Source organism: Lontra canadensis, unplaced genomic scaffold (genome assembly GCF_010015895.1).
Source record: "Lontra canadensis isolate GAN:19392208 unplaced genomic scaffold, GSC_riverotter_1.0 scaffold42, whole genome shotgun sequence".
NCBI lineage: Eukaryota > Metazoa > Chordata > Mammalia > Carnivora > Mustelidae > Lontra > Lontra canadensis.
The window spans coordinates 16,324,209-16,343,728 of NW_022631036.1; the positions used below are offsets into that span (position 1 = coordinate 16,324,209).

At 38.6% G+C, this 19,520-nt stretch overlaps 1 protein-coding gene across 1 annotated transcript in view; it reads left to right on the plus strand.

Moving 5' to 3' along the window:
- Positions 1 to 19,520, plus strand: part of SNX6 (sorting nexin 6) — a 63,719-nt gene that overhangs the window by 34,749 nt on the left and 9,450 nt on the right. The window contains exons 9-13 of the mRNA XM_032871295.1: positions 5,071 to 5,146; positions 7,090 to 7,129; positions 13,139 to 13,225; positions 18,856 to 19,015; positions 19,104 to 19,189. Coding sequence (XP_032727186.1) covers positions 5,071 to 5,146; positions 7,090 to 7,129; positions 13,139 to 13,225; positions 18,856 to 19,015; positions 19,104 to 19,189 — 449 coding nt within the window. The remainder of the gene's footprint in view (positions 1 to 5,070; positions 5,147 to 7,089; positions 7,130 to 13,138; positions 13,226 to 18,855; positions 19,016 to 19,103; positions 19,190 to 19,520) is intronic.

The window sequence follows — 19,520 nt, forward strand, 5'->3', positions numbered from 1 at the left end:
TAAATAAAATTTTAAGAAATAAATAAATAGGGATACTTCAATGGCTCAGTTGGTTAAGCATCTGCCTTCAGATCAGGTCATGATCCTGGGGTCCTGGGATGGAGCCCTATGTCAGGCTTCCTGCTCAGTGGGGAGTTTGCTTCTTTATCTGTATCTCCCCTGCTCATGCTCAGTCTCTCAAATAAATAAATAAAATCTTAAAAATTTTTTTCAGGTGAAATAAAAGCGAAAAGCAAAAAATTACTGTGTACTGTAATCAGTCCTGTAATCGAGGTGTATATTCATGCTGTGGAAACATAAAGAGCTGTAAAGGTAGACTGTCATCTGTTAAGAAAACTGAAGAAAGGGGTGCCTGGGTGGCTCAGTGGGTTAAAGCCTCTGCCTACGATTCAGGTCATGATCCCAGGGTCCTGGGATCAAGCCCCGCATCGGGCTGTCTGCTCAGTGGGGACTGCTTCCCTTCCTCTCTCTCTGCCTGCCTCTCTGCCTACTTGTGATCTTTTTCTGTCAAATAAATAAATAAAAATCTTAGAAAAAAAGAAAACTGAAGGAAATATTAGTGATTCTAATTTATTTATTGGGCCAAATGGAATGGTGCTTTTAAGAAAGATGGTTGTGAACCTATTTACAAAGTCATAGTTATTACATATAATTAATTACATAACATACAATTTTACAGAATTATAAAATAAAAATTATTTTTTCATGATGCATGAACTTAGCCTAGACTATGAAAAATTTTAAGTTTTCAACATCACTGTAATATATAAAATCAGGGCAGTTTGCTTATTTTCTGTGATCACATAATGATGTAACAGCTAAAGAGGGTAGTGTCCTATGAGCCAGATATTAGGATCCAGGAATTTCTTGCTCTAAAAAATAACTTTAGGGTCAATTTATGTATAAAATATTAATGTAATTGATATTAAACAGAAATAATTTTTAATTTTTTTGTGTGTGTTCCAAAATACATTGTTCATGCACCACACTCAGTGCTCCACACAATACATGCCCTCCTTAATACCCACCACAAGGCTCACCCACTCCACCAGCCCCCTCCCCTCCAAAGCCCTTGTTTAGGTTCTCAGAGTCCACAGTCTCTCATGGTTCATTTCCCCCTCCAATTTTCCCCAACTCACTTCTCTCCATCTCCCAATGTCTTCCGTGTTATCCCTTATGCTCCACAAGTAAGTGAAACCATATGATACTTGACTCTGTCTGTTTGACTTATTTCACTCAGCATAATCTCCTCCAGTCCCATCCATGTTGATATAAAAGTTGGGTATTCATCCTTTCTGATGAAGGCATAATACTCCATTGTATATATGGACCACATCTTCTTTATCCATTTGTCTTTTGAAGGGCATCTTGGTTCTTTCCACAGTTTGGCGACTGTGGCTATTGCTGCTATGAACATTGGAGTACAGATGGCCCTTCTTTTCACTATGTCTGTATCTTTGGGGTAAATACCCAGTAGTGCAATTGCAGGGTCAAAGGGTCCTTAATTTCTTAAGGAATCTCCACACTGTTTTCCAAAGTGGCTGCACCAACTTGCATTCCCACCAACAGTTTAAGAGGTTCCCCTTTTTCCATATCTTCTCCAACACATGTTGTTTACTGTCTTGTTGATTTTGGCTCTTCTAACTGGTGTAAGGTGGTATTTCAATGTGGTTTTAATTTGAATCTCCCTGATGGCTAATGCTGATGAACATTTTTTCATGTGTCTGTTAGCCATGTCTTCTTTGGAGAAGTGTCTGCTCATGTCCTCTGCCCATTTTTCATGTAATTATCTGTTTTGTGTGTGTTGAGTTTGAGGAGTTCTTTATAGATCTTGGATATCAGCCCTTTGTCTGTAGTGTCATTTGCAAATATCTTGTCCCATTCCGTGGGTTACCTCTATTTTATTGACTGTTTCCTTTGCTGTGCAGAAACTTTGATCTTGATGAAGTCCCAAAAGTTCATTTTTGCTTTTGTTCCTTTGCGGACATGTCTTGAAAGAAGTTGCTGTGGCTGATGTCGAAGAGGTTACTGCCTATGTTCTCTAGGATTTTGTTGAATTCCTGCCTCACATTGAGGTCTTTTATCCATTTCGAGTTTATCTTTGTGTATGGTGTAAGAGAATGGTCAAGTTTCATTCTTCTATACATAGCTGTCCAATTTTCCAAGCACCATTTATTGAAGAGACTGTCTTCTTTCCACTGTAAATTTTTTCCTTCTTTGTGAAAGATTATTTGACCATAGAATTGAGGGTCCATATCTGGGCTCTCTACTCTGTTCCACTGGTCTATGTGTCTGTGTTTGTGCCAGTACCATGCTGTTTTGGTGATCACAGCTTTGCAGTAAAGCTTGACACTTGGTCTTAGCCAAACGGCCAAGAAGTGATTGTAGTAAAGCTTGAAATCAGGCAAAGTGGTGCCCCCGTTTTGTTTTTCTTTTTCAACATTTCCTTAGCAATTCGGGGTCTCTTTTGGTTCCATACAGATTTTAGGATTTCCAGCTCTTTGAAAAATACCAGTGGAATTTTGATCAGGATGGCATTGAAAGTATAGATTGCTCTAGGCAATATAGACATTTTAATAATGTTTTTTCTTCCGATCCATGAGCATGGAATGCTTTTCCATCTTTTTATGTCTTCTTGAGTTTCTTTCATGAGTGTTCTGTAGTTCCTCAAGTACAGATCCTTTACTTCTTTGATTAGGTTTATTCCCAGGTATCTTATGGTTCTTGGTGCTATAGTAAATGGAATTGATTCTCTAGTTTTTCTACATTTTCTATATTTTCATTATTAGTATATAAGAAAGCAACTGATTTCTGTGCATCGATTTTGTATCCTGCCACATCTCTGAATTGCTATATTAGTTCTAGTAGTTTGGGAGTGGAGTCTTTTGGGTTTTCCATAGAAAGTATCATGTCATCTGCAAAGAGAGAGAGTTTGACTTCTTCTTTGCCAATTTGAATATCTTTTATTTCTTTTGTTGTCTGATTGCTGTTGCTAGGACTTCTAGTACTATGTTGAACACAGCGGCAAGAGTGGACATCCTTGTCGGAACACAAATCATTTTTGATTCCTGCCTCAGTAAACCAACCTTTGCATTATTTTTAAGTGTTATTTTTTTTATAACTTAAACTTTTAGGATAATAGTGAACAATCTCACATGTAGAAGTTACCATTCAGAGTCTGAAGTTTGTATTCACAGTGTCTTTATGGGGACATCTGGCTGGCTCAGTTGAGTAAAGCATGCAACTCTTCTGTAAGTTTGAGCATGGAGCCCACTTCAAAAAAAAAAAAGATTCTTTATGAAAGATATCAAAATCGACTTGTTTTGAATTTTTTAAAAGATTTTACTTATTTATTTGAGGCAGAAAGAATGAGAGAGTAAGCATGAGGGGGGAAGGTCAGAGGGAAGAGCAGACCCCCTGCTGAGCAGGGACAGATGCAGGACTCATCCCAGGACTCCAGGATCAGGACCTAAGCTGAAGGCAGTTGCTGAACCAACTGAGCCACCCAGGTGCCCTGTTTTGAATAATTTTATTTTATTTTTTTTAATAATTTTAAAAAGTAAATAGAGTCACCAAATTTCAGTCTTGTCTGTTGAATGTAACTTTGTACAGCATAAGAAAGTACATTGTAAGGATTACTGTTCTTTTAAGAGAATAAACACATTAAACCTTGTAAAAAATACTACTGGCATAAGTGGGAATTTCCATACAGAGTAGACATGTCTGGGATTTTGTTAATAATAGCAAACGTTTATATAATACTGTACTTGCTGTGTGCCTATATAATAACATTCATTAATTCATTTAGTCCAGGTGATCGCACAGAGCTGGTACCATTATTATCCCCATTTACAGATGAGGAAAGTAAGGCATACACAGGCTAAGTGATAAGGTCAAGGCCATATAGCTGGTAAATTGGGATTGGACCCTAAGCAATTTGGTTCCAGTTCCATGCTCTTAATTAACTGTTGCACTATACTATCCTTTTTCTGAAATGAGTAATCTTTTCTAAAAAAATTGTCCTATGGGGTGAGCCCTGGGAAAAGTGCTAAAGTTGAATACTTAGCTTCCTAACACCCAAGGATAGTGGTGCTACCACCATTCATCTAGCTTCCCAAGCTCCTTATATTTCCCTCCTACCTCAGGTCTCTTGTTTGTAAATCCTGCCTATTAGGTTTCCTAAATATCTTCCAGCTTTGTCATTCTCTGCTGTCACTCTTCTTGCTCACTTGATCCTGACCATCTCATAGGTGGTTCCTCTGCCTTCTGTGTCTCCATTTCTAGTCTTTATTTGAGGCAGAAGAACTTTTATCTAAAAATCCTTAGTGGTTATTTTTAAATGTTATTTTAAAATGTTTATTGGGGCGCCTGGGTGGCTCAGTGGGTTAAGCCTCTGCCTTCGGCTCAGGTCATGATCTCCAGGTCCTGGGATCGAGCCCCGCATCAGGCTCTCTGCTCAGCAAGGAGCCTGCTTCCTCCTCTCTCTCTCTGCCTGCCTCTCTGCCTACTTGTGATCTCTGTCTGTCAAATAAATAAAATATTTAAAAAAATAAAAATAAAATAAAATAAAATAAAATGTTTATTAATACCCATTCTTACAATATCAAATCCAAACTTTATCATGTCTTACAAAAACCTGTTTTTCCCCCCAAGATACTTCCAGTTTATTTTTCCACCTTCAACTCTATCCATTCTCTTCTGTACTCTAAAGGACCTTCTTCCTGGATGGCTGTCTGAATATACTGTACTCTTATGTCTCATTGACCTTTATCCATGCTGTCCCCTCCATTTTGCCTGGTAAAGGTTTGCTTATCCTACAAGTTCTGACTCACTCAGTAGGGTCTGTAAATCCTTCCCTGACTTATTCAGGTGGAATCATCTGTTTCCCCTGCTCCCAAAGAAGTCTGTTTCTATGTCTAATATAGTATTCATCAAATTATATTATAGCTGTTGTCATTTCCTTCACCAGACTTGGGTTATTTACATTCACATTGTTTGCCAAGTAGGTGCTCAATAAATATTTTTGAATCAGTGAATAAATATATTAAATTCTAAAAATTTTTCCCATAGGTGCTGCAGATGATTACAATAGAATTGGTTCTTCATTATATGCTTTAGGAACTCAGGATTCTACAGATATATGCAAGTAAGGATTCTCATTTCAAATAAATAAAGCAAAAATTTCATTGGTAGCCTGAACACACAGAATATTTCCAACCCAAGAGGCATTTAGAATATCTTCTTTAAAATACATCAATAATGAGGCACTTCTTACAAACTTGGTTCAGTGTCATTTTTTCTCTACCATTTCTCCCTTTTTTAAATCTGAAAAGTAAAAATTGACTTTAATATATACAATTTTAACATTTACAAAGTTTTATTTGATGAAAATTGGCTGATTTATGTATGTGAGGAAGAAGGAGACAGAATTTATATCAAAATGTTCTTAGGTTTTGATGAAGTTTATTATAAATAAACATTTTGGAATTAGAATATACTATATATATATGTGTATTTCTTTGAAACCAGATTGACTTTTAAAGTAAAATGTGGTGCTGTCAGTTTACACTTTTTAAACAGGCTGGCTATTCTAGTTTATAAGTTTAATGAATCTTAGGGCAGTCCTAGAGTAACCTGTTGGGAAAGTATCATACATGTTAATATAGAAATGCTTTCTGGATATTTGCATATGTAGCTGTCCTTTATTTACTTTATACTAGTTTTTCACATTATTCTAACCATAGTTAATTTTAGTTGCTCCTATAATATTGTTTAAATCCAACTCCTCACTAAAAAATAATCTGAACTTTTTTTTTCAATTTTAAGTGGCAAAACTATTTTCACAATTTATACCTTTTTCTAAACCACATTCTTGAACTTTTTTCTAGTATATCCTGTCTTAGTAGACATGTAAAATCCAAGTTTTTCAGCAAAACAGGATACTGTATATAACTTATTACATTAACATGCTGCCTTCCCAAAGAGTTAGTCTCTAACACTTTAATAAGAAGAAAAAGTCAACCTTGCTGTGAGTTATTGGACATAAACCTGTCAAAGCAAGTTCTTTTTGGCAAAATAAAGTTCATAAAATAGTGTTTTAGCTTTTAGTAGTACTTGCCCCAATCCATTTATAACATCGCCAGTAATTACATATTATTTCACAGAATACCCTGTTAATAGTTTGGCATTGGGATTTTTTTTTTAGTTGGTGTCAGCATTTTAGAGATAGGCTGTTCAGTTAAACGTGAATTCTGAGATAGAAATTGGTTATTCATTTTTGTTATTTTCTAAAACAAAGCAGCTCTGCTTGAAGATGTTTAACACATAAGTATCAGATAACTTCAAGAGCTGCTCCAACTTTAGTTTTTTCCTTTAAAGTCAGCCTCTTTGGATCTGATTGTTCTGTACTTCTATAGCAATTTGAAGATACAGGCTTTATTTAATATTATGTGGCATATTGCTAAAGAATATAAGGAAAAAGTTTTTAATTTAAATGTATGGTTTAGAGTGCCTGGCTGGCCTAATCAGTGGAACATGTGACTCTTATTCTTGGGGTTGTGAGTTCAAGTCCCACATTGGGTATAGAGATTACTTTAAAAAGTACATACTAAATATGGGGCACCTGGGTGGCTCAGTGGGTTAAGCCTCTGCCTTTTGCTCAGGTCATGATCTCAGGGTCCTGGGGTCGAGCCCCACATCAGGCTCTCTGCTCAGAGGGGAACCTGCTTCCCCCTCCCCCTCTACCTGCCTCTCTGCCTACTTGTGATCTCTCTCTCTCTCTCAAATAAATAAATATTTTTTTTTAAAGTACATACTAAATAAATAAAAGTATGGCTAAGACTGTTACCTTGAAATGGGAAGATATTTTTGTAACAACAGTTTTCAAGTAATCTGTCATATGGATGAAAGTACAGAGGTGTTAAACTAAATGAAACTTAGTTAAGTCTGCAGTGAATAAGACCATTAAATATTACTGTAATGAAATAAGAAAGTTCATTATTAATACAGTTTTGGGGGCATATGCTCTGAACATTTGAAATGAAAAATCATTTCAAAGCTGACTTCTGATGAACTATTTTTCCCTTCCAGGTTTTTTCTCAAAGTTTCAGAACTGTTTGATAAAACAAGAGTAAGTACTATAAATTAACCTTTGGGAGTCTCAGTCCTTGCGTATAGTAATGTGTTTCCTGTTGTGGTTGTGTTTAACTTTATTGAGAAAGATGAGCTATACTTCAGAAGGATGAAGAGACAGATTTAGATTTGAAAATTTGATTTTTTTTTTTCAGGAAATTCATTTTTTGGTTATGGCCTTCTGGTGTTTGTGTAAAAGTTCATATTCTTGATCAGAGAACGTGTTCATTATGAAACCGCGTTTATTTTTATGAAGAATGATCTTTTTCTGGATCTGTGTAAACTAGAAGAAAGTGTTAGATTCATTATGATTTTACCAAGATGATACTGTTTTTGATCCCCCATGACACTGGTTTAAAAATGAATTGTATCAGGGCACCTGATGGTGGTTCAGTAGCTTAAGCATCTGCCTTCAAACTCAGGTCATGATCCTGGAGTCCCAGGATTGAGCCTGGTGTTGGGCTTTGCGATCAGCGGGGATTCTGCTTCTCCCACTCTCTGGCCCTCCCCACTCGTGTGCTCTCTCTCTCTCTCTCTCTCTCTCACTCGCTCTTAAATAAATAAAATCTTTCAAAAAATTAAAAAATAAAAATGAGTTGTATCAATACAAGACAAATAGGCAATTGTAGAAAGGTGTAATTCATAGAATAATGTTGACATAGTCTTGATTTTCTGGGATCAATCTTAGATGCAGTAATATTTAAACACTTTGATAAAGTTGATAGAATAGTGAAAATATTTATTAGAAGTTTATTGGGCACCTGGGTGGCTCAGTTGGTTAAATGACTGCCTTTGGCTAAGGTCATGATCCTGGAGTCCCAGAATCGAGTCCCACATTGGGCTCACTGCTTAGTGGGGAACCTGCTTCTCCCTCTGACCTTTACACTCTCATGCTCTTTATTTCTCTCTCTCTCTCTTTCTCTCTCTTCTCAAATAAATAACAAAATCTTTTTTAAAAAAGGGGGGGGGATGGGGCACCTGGGTGGCTCAGTGGGTTAAGCCTCTGCCTTCAGCTCAGGTCATGATCTCAGGGTCCTGGGATCAAGCCCCACATTGGGCTCTCTGCTCAGCAGGGAGCCTGCTTCCCCCTCTCTCTCTGCTTGCTTCTCTGCCTGCTTATGATCTCTGTCTGTCAAATAAATAAATAAAAATCTTAAAAAAAAAGGGGGGGGGGAGTTTAAAGGTACTTAACTGAGAGTGGAGGTGGCTAGTCCATTGTAGAAATCTGAGTTCAGCATGACTTTGTCAATTGAATAATGTGTAGTGAAGACAAGGAAAGGAGACATTCTCTCACAGAGGAAAGAGTCATTAAATACATAAATGTTGTTATACTGGGGTCCATTATTCTGCTTTGGTTATTTGTACCAATGAGCATTTTCTGGGAAAATATCATTGATTTCTGTGTGTTTACATCAAAAGAATAGGGATTTATCACAAAATAGCTTTATTTGTCAGTAGATGTGCAAGTAGATGTCAAAAGGATTTAGATGTGCAAGAGATTATTGGGAAGAACAAAGAGGAAGGAGCAGGATAGACATGAAGTGCCTTTAGACCATAATGCAGGTCTATACCTGTGAAAGGAGAGGGCAGAGGAAGAGGGGACTGGGTAGGAAGAATTTCAGATCGTAGCGTAGTTCTAAGAAAGTTTTGTCCAGGTGAGCCCAAGTGGCTCATTAGAGAGACTGCTGTGTCAGGCAGGATAGGCTGGCACTGCTGCCTCTGTGCTCTGTCATTGGGTGCAGGGGAGGATGCATCAGAACCTTGGGATGCATATTGTTTTGGATCTAGAGAGATTGCCGTTGGGACTCTGAAATGTATATAATCCTTGCAGCAAGCAGTTGTTCTTGAAGGAGATCTAGGTGGCACGCTGCCCTACGTAGCCACAACAATCTTTATTTCTTTTAGTGTTTTTGTGGTGGTCTGGTTTTTTTGCTGTGTAACAAACCATCCTAAGATCGGGAGCTTAAAACAACAACTTTTTATTATGCTAATGAAGTCTTTAGGTCAAGAATTCAGAAATGACAGAGCAGAGATGGCTTACCTCTGCTCCATGATGTCTGGGGCCTCAACAGGGAACATATGAAGGCTAGGGACTGCAATGAGCTGAAGGCTCTTTCAGATGTCTGGGGGGTGATGCTGGCTCTCAGCTGAGACTTCAGCATGGGCTGTTGGCTAAAACACCTACATGGTGCTTATCTATGGAGCGGCTAGGCTTCCTCACAATATGGTGGCTAGGTTCCAAAAGCAAGCATTCCAAAAGATAGGAAGCAGAAATTGCTAGTTTCATTAAGGCCTGGAAACTGGCACAGCCTTACTTCTGTATTGGTCAGTAAGTCTTAGGGCCCAGATTCAAGGGGAGAGGATAAATACTCTACTTCTTAATAGAAGAAGAGGAGCCATATTTAAAAGCACCCAACATCCGACTAACATGTTACCTGGATTTATATAAATCTGTTTATCTAAATTTATCTAACTCAATTTTGAATATACTTTGTGCATTTATTTGTTAGATTAAGAAGTTTCAAATTTTGGGGCACCTGGGTGGCTTAGTGGGTTAAAGCCTCTGCCTTCAGAAGCCCCTGCCTGCCTCTCTGCCTACTTGTGATCTCCATCTGTCAAATAAATAAATAAACTCTTAAAAAAAAAATTTCCAAGTTTATTTCTCTATTATAAAGGAATATTTTTCTTTTTTTTTATAAATAAGTCATTGATTTTTATTTTTTGTTTTGTTTTGTTTTAAAGATTTTATTTATTTATTTGACAGACAGAGATCACAAGTAGGCAGAGAAACAGGCTGGGGGGGCGGGGAGCAGGCTCCCTGCTGAGCAGAGAGCCCTATGCGGGGCTCGATCCCAGGACCCTGGGATCATGACCTGAGCTGAAGGCAGAGGCTTTAACCCACTGAGCCACCCAGGCACCCCTAAAGGAATATTTCTTGAGAAGCTTCAAGTTTTTTTCTTTATATTGAAGTATACCATACAGGAAAGAACACATACCAGAAGTATACAGCTTGTGAAATTTTACAAATTTCACATACCCATATAATGAACACCCAGATCAAGAAATAGAATTCTTGGGGTGCCTGGGTGGCTCAGTCGTTAAGTGTCTGCCTTCAGCTCAGGTCATGATCCCAGAGTCCTGGGATCGAGCCCCACATTGGGCTCCCTACTCAGCAGAAAGCCTGCTTCTCCCTCTCCCACTCCCCCTGCTTGTATTTCCTCTCTCGCTGTCTTTCCCTCTCTGTCCAATAAATAAATAAAATCTTTAAAAAAAAAAAAAGGAAATAAAATTCTTACCAGCAACCCAGATACCCTGACCCTCTTCAGCTGCCTTTTATGAGTTACCCCCTCTCTCAAGGGTAGCACTATCTTAGCTTCTAACAGCAGAGGTTAATTTTATTTTCGCATTTTATATAAATGCTTTATGCAGTATGTATTCTTTTATGTCTGGTTTCATTCACTCAATGCTATGTACGTGAGATTCATCAATGTTGTTGCATGTTTGTATAGTTCCTCCATTCTTCTTGCTGTATAGCTTTCCTTTGTAAGAATATACCTGAACTGGGGTGCCTGGGTGGCTCAGTAGGTTAAGGCCTCTGCCTTCGGCTCAGGTCATGATCTCAGGGTCCTGGGATCGAGTCCCGCATCGGGCTCCCTGCTCAGCGGGGAGCCTACTTTCTCCTCTCTCTCTCTCTCTGTCTGCCTGCTTCTGATCTCTCTCTGTCAAATAAATACATTAAACAACAAAAAAAAGAATATACCTGAACTTACTCATCTGTTCTACTGTTGGTAGGAATTTGGACAGTTTGTAGTTTGTGGCTGTTTACAAATAGTACTTCTAAGACCATTCTTGCATATCTTCAGCTGAAAATAAGTGTATATTTCCATTGGGTGTGTATAACCAGGGGGAGAATTAGGGGTCATAGGGTCTCCATGTGAAAAGCTTTTGTAGTTTGCCAAACTATTTCCCCAAAGTGATTGTACCAGTTTACATTCCCACCAGAATAAATGTGAGTAGTGGGTTGCTACACAAGTTTACAATATTTGTTATCTTTTTTATTTTAGTTATTCTGCTAGATTTGTAGGGTTTTTAAATTTTAACTTTATTTCAGCAGTAATTTCAGACTTACAGAAAGGTTTCAGGAATAATACAAAAATTATTGTGGCTCAGTGGATTAAGCATCTGCCTTTGGCTTGGGTCATGATCTCAGGGTCCTGGGATTGAGCCCCACGTTGGACTCACTGCTCAGTGAGGAGTCTGCTGTTCCCTCTCCCTCTGCGTTTCTCCTCCACTCATGCACGCCCTCTCTTGCTCTCTCAGATGAATAAATAAAATATTTTTTTAAAAAGACCAGTACACCTGGGGCGCCTGGGTGGCTCAGTGGGTTAAAACCTCTGCCTTCGGCTCAGATCATGATCCCAGGGTCCTGGAATCAAGCCCTGCATCAGGCTCTCTGCTCAGCAGGGAGCCTGCTTCTCCCTCTCTCTCTGCCTGCCTCTCTGCCTATTTCTGATCTCTGTCTGTCAAATAAATAAATAAAATCTTAAAAAAATATATATACAAAGTATTCCTGTACGTGTGTCCCCCAGATTTCCTGGATGATTAACATTTTCAGCATTGCTTAGAAGTGCTTTTTCCCCTAAAGTGCATATCCATTTTTTTTCTACCCTTTGTGCATATCTTTTTTTTTTTTTTCCAAAGATTTTATTTATTTGTTTGTCAGAGAGAGAGATTGAGAGATCACAAGTAGGCCGAGAGGCAGGCAGAGGCAGAGGGAGAAGCAGGTTCCCTGCGGAGCAAGGAGCCTGATATGGGACTTGATCCCAGGACACTGGGATCATGACCTGAGCCGAAGGCAGCCGCTTAACCAACTGAGCCACCCAGACGTCCCTATGCATATCTTTTTTAAAAAAGATAAGAATTAATTTTAATATAGTCAAGGGGTGCCCGGGTGGCTCTGTTGGTTGAAGGCCTGCTTTTGGTTTAAGTCGTGATGCATGATGTCAACGTCCAGGGATCAGGCCCCACAGCAGGCTCCTTGCTCAGTGGGGAACCTGCTTCTCCCTCTCTCTCTGCCCCTCCTCACCACTCAAGTTCTCTCTCTCTCCCTCTTTATCTCAAATAAATGTTAAAAACACTTTAAAAAGAATTTAATATCGTCAATATAATTATCAATGATTTCCCCTTAATTTCATCAAATATTGAGTATATAGATGCAGATGGCTTTTTACAGTGGAGTTCATTTGAGTTAGGGTTCAAACAAGGTCCCTATTTTGTATTTGGTTGACAAACACATCTTTTTTTTATTTTCTGTCTCCAAACCGAATTAAATAGTTTAATCTTTTTAGTCTAACAAGGCTGCTTCGCATTTTATCCCAGTTCAAACTAAACACATCTGTTTATTACTCTTTCATGTCTTCAGGCACATTTTGTTAACGTTTTGACTGTTTTTTGGTTGTTATCAGTAGGAAGATTGATTTGAATTTCCTAGTCTTCCTTCACTTTTTTTTTTAGGGGGAGGGGCAGAGGGAGAGGAAGAGAGAATCTTAAGCAGGCTGCACCCGCATCATGGAGCCCAGCATGGGCTCAATCTCAACAACCCCGAGATCATGACCTGAGCCAAAATCAAGAGTCAAGAGACTCAGCCACCCAGGACACCCATCCTTTATCACTGAAATGATGTAACAAGAAAGAAATATAAGTGATGCTGAAAGATGATACTGAAACTCATTATTGCCAAGAACTTGAGTCAAATATAGAGTTCTTCCATAAATTCACTAATCTCATTTGATTTCATCCTTTTTTCTGTTCATTTTTTTGTCAGAGTCCTGAAGTAAAGTAATAGTCTAGTAGAAAGGAGAAAGCAGGGAAATTTAGGTTAAATAGGAATGGATAATGGATACTATAGTTATTTTTAACTTTAATTTTTTTTTGAATAATTAAAGAAAACATTGGCTGTAGAATATAACTGCTAATTAAATGCTGGATTTCCCCCCCCCTTTTTCAGAAAATAGAAGCACGAGTGTCTGCTGATGAGGACCTCAAACTTTCCGACCTTTTAAAATATTACTTAAGGGAATCTCAAGCTGCTAAGGTAATTTGACTGTTCATTGTTTTTTAAAATGGACTATTTTACAAAAAGCCATCTCTTTACCAAAAGCCTTAGAGGTTGTTAGACTTAAGATTGTTAATGATTATCTCTTGATCTTAAATTAGATTTTCAAGTGTGAATTTTTTGCTCTCCTTTTACAAATTGTTGGTCAAGGATCCCCACATAAAAGTTTACTCTATAAACTTCTGATATAGTATAATCTAAAACTTTTTTTAATGAATTTGGTATATTCATTTGGGTAAGATGCCTACAAAACAAAAAATAAAATCCCCAAATAACAGTCTCTATAGCTAAAGGACTCCTAAGTCCTTTGTTGTGAGTGAGAGAACTGTAAAACCAGGGTATGTTTTATTTTAAGGCAACTCAAATTTCCTTTTGGAAGTCTGTCTATGTGCAAGACTGAAACTCTTAACTAATCCAAAAAAATGTTTAACGGAAACATCTGAAAAAGCACTAAAAACTTAGTGGCTCAGATATTCTTAATTCGGGGTACCTGGGTGGCTCAGTTAAGCATCTGCCTTCGTTCAGCTCAGGTCATGATCCTGGGGTCCTGGAATCAAGCCTCACATGAGGCTCCCTGCTCAGCGGGAGCCTGCTGCTTCCTCTCCCTCTGCTGCTCCCCCTGCTTATACGTATGCTCTTGCTACCTCACACGTAAACAAATAAAATCTTAAAGAAAAAAACAAAAAGAGGCTGGGGCGCCTGGGTGGCTAAGTAGGTTGGGTGTCTTGCTTTCAGCTCAGGTCCTGGGATCAAGCCCCACGTTGGGATCTCTGCTTAGCAGGAGCCCGATTTTTCCTCTCCCTGCCGCTCCCCCTGCTTGTACTCTCTCTCTCTGTCGAATAAATAAAATCTTGGGGGAAAAAAGACATTCTAAATTCAGTGTTAATTTATGAATTGATATATTGTACAAAAAATTCCCATGTGATCAGTGGTGCTTTGACCACCAGTTTTTCATTCCTTATCAAGTTATAAATAACCCTTGGGGCACTTGGGGGGCTGATCATGCAGCTCTTGATCTCAGGGTCTTGAGTTCAAGCCCTGTGTTGGGCATAGAGCTTACTTAAAAAAAATTATAGGAGTGCCTGGCTGTCTCAGTTGGAAGAGCATATGATTCCTGATCTCGGGATCGTGAGTGCAATCATCATGCAAAGTAAAGAGATTTCTTAAGGGGTGCCTGGGTGGCTCAGTCGTTACGCATCTGCCTTCGGCTTGGGTCATGGTCTCAGGGTCCTGGGATCAAGCCCCGTGGACGTCCAGCTCCCTAATCAGCAGGAAGCCAGCTTCTCCCTCTCCCACTCCCCCTGCTTGTGTTCCCTCTCGCTGTGTCTCTCTCTCAAATAAATAAAATCTTAAAAAAAAAAAAGAAAAAAAGAGAGAGAGATTACTTAAATAAATAAACAAGTTATAAATAATCTTTCTAACTTTGAGGACTTAGGTACTTGGAAATATACTGTCCACATCAAATTATTTTGCCAGATTATGTCTTACAAACCATTTACATTGGGGTAGATAGGGACAAAATGAGTTATTCACTTGAAACACTAAATTCATTATTTTATTATAATATTATAGTTGTTAATACATAACTTTTTAGAACATGGCTTTAAAAGTAAATCCAGGGATGCCTGGGTGTGGCTTAGTCGGTTAAGCTGCTGCCTTTGCCTCAGGCCGTGATCCCAGGATCCTGGGATCGGGTCCTGCATCGGGCTCCATGTTCTGCAGGAAGCCTGCCTCATTCTCCACCTCTGCCTGCTACTCTGCCTGCTTGTGCGTGCGTGCGCGCGCGCTCTCTCTCTCTCTCTGACAAATAAACAAAATCTTTAAAAATAATAAATAAATAAATAAAAATTTAAAAAATAAAAAATAAATAAAAGTAAATCCAGACTTTTTAGTGACCACAAGAAGGAATTGAAATTTAATTGCAAAAATTAAAACTACCTACAGCAGAGGGAATATGGGAATCAACAATAGTATAATAGCAGTGTATGGTGTCAGATGGGCATTAACACTTGCGGTGAGCACAGCATAGCATAGAGTGGTCAGATCACTGTTGCATACCTGAAACTAATGTAACATTGCATGCTAACTGTTCTTGAATATAATAAGTAATTAAATAAGTAAATAGCTGTTTAAAAGATATTTAATATTTATTAAACAGCTGGGGGGGAACCACACACCTTTTTTTTTCTTGTTTTAAGATTTATGTATTTATTTTAGAGAAAGCATGTGTGTGCACATGTGGGGGGAGCAGCGGGAGAGAGAATCCTCAGGCAGACTCCCCACTGATCGTGAAGCCCATCATGAGGCTTGATCCCAGGACCCTGAGATCATGACCTGAGCCAAAGGCATGCTCAACCAACTGAGCCACCCAGACGTCCCTCACCACAGATGCCCCTTAATGAGAATGTGGCTAAAATGAAAAATTCTTTTTTTTTTAAGATTTTATTTATTTATTTAATGGAGAGTGATCATAAGCAGGGGGAGCAGCAGAGGGAAAGGGAGAAGCAGACTTCCCTCTGAGCAGGGAGCCCAATATGGGGCTTGATCCCAGGACCCTGGGGTCATCACCTGAGCTGAAGGCCGACACTTAACAACTGAACCACCCAGGCACCCCAAAAATGAAAAATTCTGACAAAAATTATAGCAACTAGAACTTTCATACCCTGTTAGTTGGAATATGATACAATATTTTGGAAAAGTTTTATAGTTTCTTAAAAAATTAAACATACATCTGTGGTCCAGTCATTCTAATCCTGGGTATTTGAGAGCATGTGTTCCCACAGATGTTCACAGCAGCTTTATTTGTAATAGCCAAAAACTGCAACAGCCCAAATGTCCAACAACAGCTGGATGGATAAAGAAATTGTGGTGTATATATACAGTGGAATCCTACTCAGCGGTAAAAAGGAATGAACCGTGGAAACATGCAACAAATATGGATGAATCTCAGAATAATTTTGCTGAGTAAAAGAAGCGAAACAATAAAGATCATGGTTTACACTAGAGCTCACTCTTAGTGTTACATATTCTTTTTTGTTTGGAGAAATGTGTAATGATACTTATCTACCATTATAAGCATCACCATTATAAACAGAATAGTTTTCACTGCCCCAAAACTCCTCTCTGCTCCATCTATTTGTCCTCTTTCCCCTTAAATTTTTAATGTTCTTTTTTTTTTTAACATCTCCATAGATTAGCCTCTTCCAGAGTGTCATATAGTAGGGCCTTTTCACATTGACCACTTCTTATTTATTTATTTACTTAACAACAGAGCACATATGAGCACAGACTGGGGGAGGGGCAGACTGAAAGGGAGAAACAGACTCTGTGCTGAGCAGGGAACCCTATGTGGGGCTCAATCCCAGGACCCCAGGATCATGACCTGAGGCAAAGGTAAACCAACTGAGCCACCCAGGCACCCAATCAACTGATTCTTTTTTTTTTTTTTTTTAAGATTTTATTTATTTATTTGACAGACAGAGATCACAAGTAGGCAGAGAGGCAGGCAGAGAGAGAGAAGGGGAAGCAGGCTCCCTGGGGAGCAGAGAGCCCGATGCGGGACTCGATCCCAGGACCCCGAGATCATGACCTGAGCCGAAGGCAGAGGCTTAACCCACTGAGCCACCCAGGCGTCCCAATCAACTGATTCTTAACAAAGGTCCTAAGACAGTTTTGGGGGGAAAAGAATAGACTTTTCAATAAATGGTACTGTGTCATCTGAATAGTCACATGAAAATAAAGCTAGACCCCTTCCTCATACTATGTATAAAAATATGCTCAAAATTGATCAAAGACCTGGGGCACCTGGGTGGCTCAGTGGGCTAAGCGTCTGCCTTCGGCTCAGGTCATGATCTCAGGGTCCTGGGATTGAGCCCCGCATTGGACTCTGTGCTTAGTGGGGAGCCTGCTTCCCCCTCTCTCTCTGCCTGCCTCTCTGCCTACTTGTGCTCTCTCTTTGTCAAATAAATAAATCAAATCTTTAAAAGAAAAAAAATTGATCAAAGACCTAAACATAACAACTGTAATACTTTTAGAAAAAAACAAATACTAATCTTGTGACTTCTGATTGGACATTGGTTTCTTGGATATGACACCAGGAGCACAGGAACCAAAGGAAAAATAATAAATTGGACGAACTTTATTAAAATTAAAAACTTGTGTGTGTTAAAGTACACCGTGAAGAAAAGTGGAAAGACAACCCATAGACGGGGAGAAAATATTTGCAAATCATACAAGTCCCTAATTAAGCAACTGGTATCCAGAAAATACGAAGAACTCTTAATACTCAGTAAGAAGACAAATAGCCCAATTAAAAAATAGGCAAAGGACTTGAATAATCCTTTCTCCAAAGAAAACATACAGCCAGCCAGTGAATTCATAAAAAGATGCTCAACGACATTAGCTATCAGGGAAATGCAAATCAAAACCACAGCAAGGGATACCTGGCTGGCTTAATAGGTAGAATATGCAACTCTTTTTTTTGTTTGTTTGTTTGTTTATTTGTTTATTTGACAGACCGAGATCACAAGTAGGCAGAGAGGCAGGAAGAGAGAGAGAGAGGGAAGCAGGCTCCCCGCTGAGCAGAGAGCCTGATGTGGGGCTCGATCCCAGGACCCCGAGATCATGACCCGAGCCGAAGGCAGAGGCTTAACCCACTGAGCCACCCAGGCGCCCCAGAACATGCAACTCTTGATTTTGGGGTTGTAAGTTCAAGCCCTACATTGGGTGTAGAGATTACTTAAAAAATAAAATCTTTACTAACAAAACAAAACCACAATAAGATACCATATCACACCCACTAGGTGGCTTTAACCAAAAGGACAGATAAGTGTTGCCAAGGATGTGTAGAAATTAGAACCCTCATGAAGAGTCATTGGAGTGTAAAGTGGTGCAGCTGCTAATCTGGCAGTTTCTCAAAAGGTTCAACATAGAATTACCAAGTGACCCAGCAATTCCACTCCTAAGTAATGAGATATGAAAGAGAAAGGAAAACATGTTCAAAACAGCATTATTCATAATGGGCAAAATGTGGAAACAAACCAAATGTCTTATTGATTGATAAGTGGATAAATCAGTGTGGTATTTCCATACAATGATATGTTATTTAGCAATAAAAGGAATGAAGTACTGGTTCACACAAAAACATGAATGAACTTGAAACTTTATGCTAAGTAAAGAAAGCCAGACAGAAAAGGCCACATATTATATGATTCCATCTTTTTTTTTTTTTTTTTTTTTTTTTAATGAAATGTCCAGAATAAGCAAATGTATAGAGACAGCAAATTAGTGGTTGGGGGTGAGGGGTGCATGAGAGGAAGTGAAGAATGACTGCTGATGAATATGGGGTTTCCTTTTGGGTAACAAAATTGTTTTTAAATTGATTGTAGTAATGGTTAAACAATTCTGTGAGAATGCTGAAAACCGTTGAATTGGCACTTTGAATGAGTTACATGTATGTGAATTTATCTCAGTAAAGCTGTTATTAAAAACAGTTGAGAAGAGTAGCTGGCATGTATGGCATTCATGGTGTGTTTGCTCTGATGATGGTGGTTGCGAGTAACTATTAGAAACATGCAGCATATATTACTGTGAAGCATTCTGTTTTATAGGATCTCCTCTATCGAAGATCTAGGTCACTAGTGGATTATGAAAATGCTAATAAAGCACTGGATAAAGCAAGAGCAAAAAATAAAGATGTTCTGCAGGCTGAAACCTCCCAACAATTATGTTGTCAGAAATTTGAAAAAATATCTGAATCTGCAAAACAAGGTACTGTTAACCTTACCCTTTAATCATAAGGTATACTTTAAACTATTATGTGGGTTAAATAGTTAATCCTAATCTCTTTTGTTCACAGAACTTATAGATTTTAAGACAAGAAGAGTTGCTGCATTCAGAAAAAATTTAGTGGAACTGGCAGAGTTAGAACTGAAGCATGCAAAGGTATTGTCATATTAAAGGTTTAATAATTTAAGTGACTTATAATTTAGAAATGAGTCCGTTATGTGGTGCCTGGCTGGTTTAATTGGGAGAGTATGTGAATCTTGATCTCAGGTTCATGAGTTTGAGCTCCATGTTGGGCATGGAGATTACTTAAAAAAAAAAAAAAAAAATCGGGCTCTCTGCTCAGCAGGGAGCCTGCTTCCCTCTCTCTCTCTCTGCCTGCCTCTCTACTTGTGATCTCTCTCTGTCAAATAAATAAATAAAAATCTTAAATTAAAAAAAAAAAAAGGAAATGAATCCATTATGGAATGATAATGATTCTTTAATGACA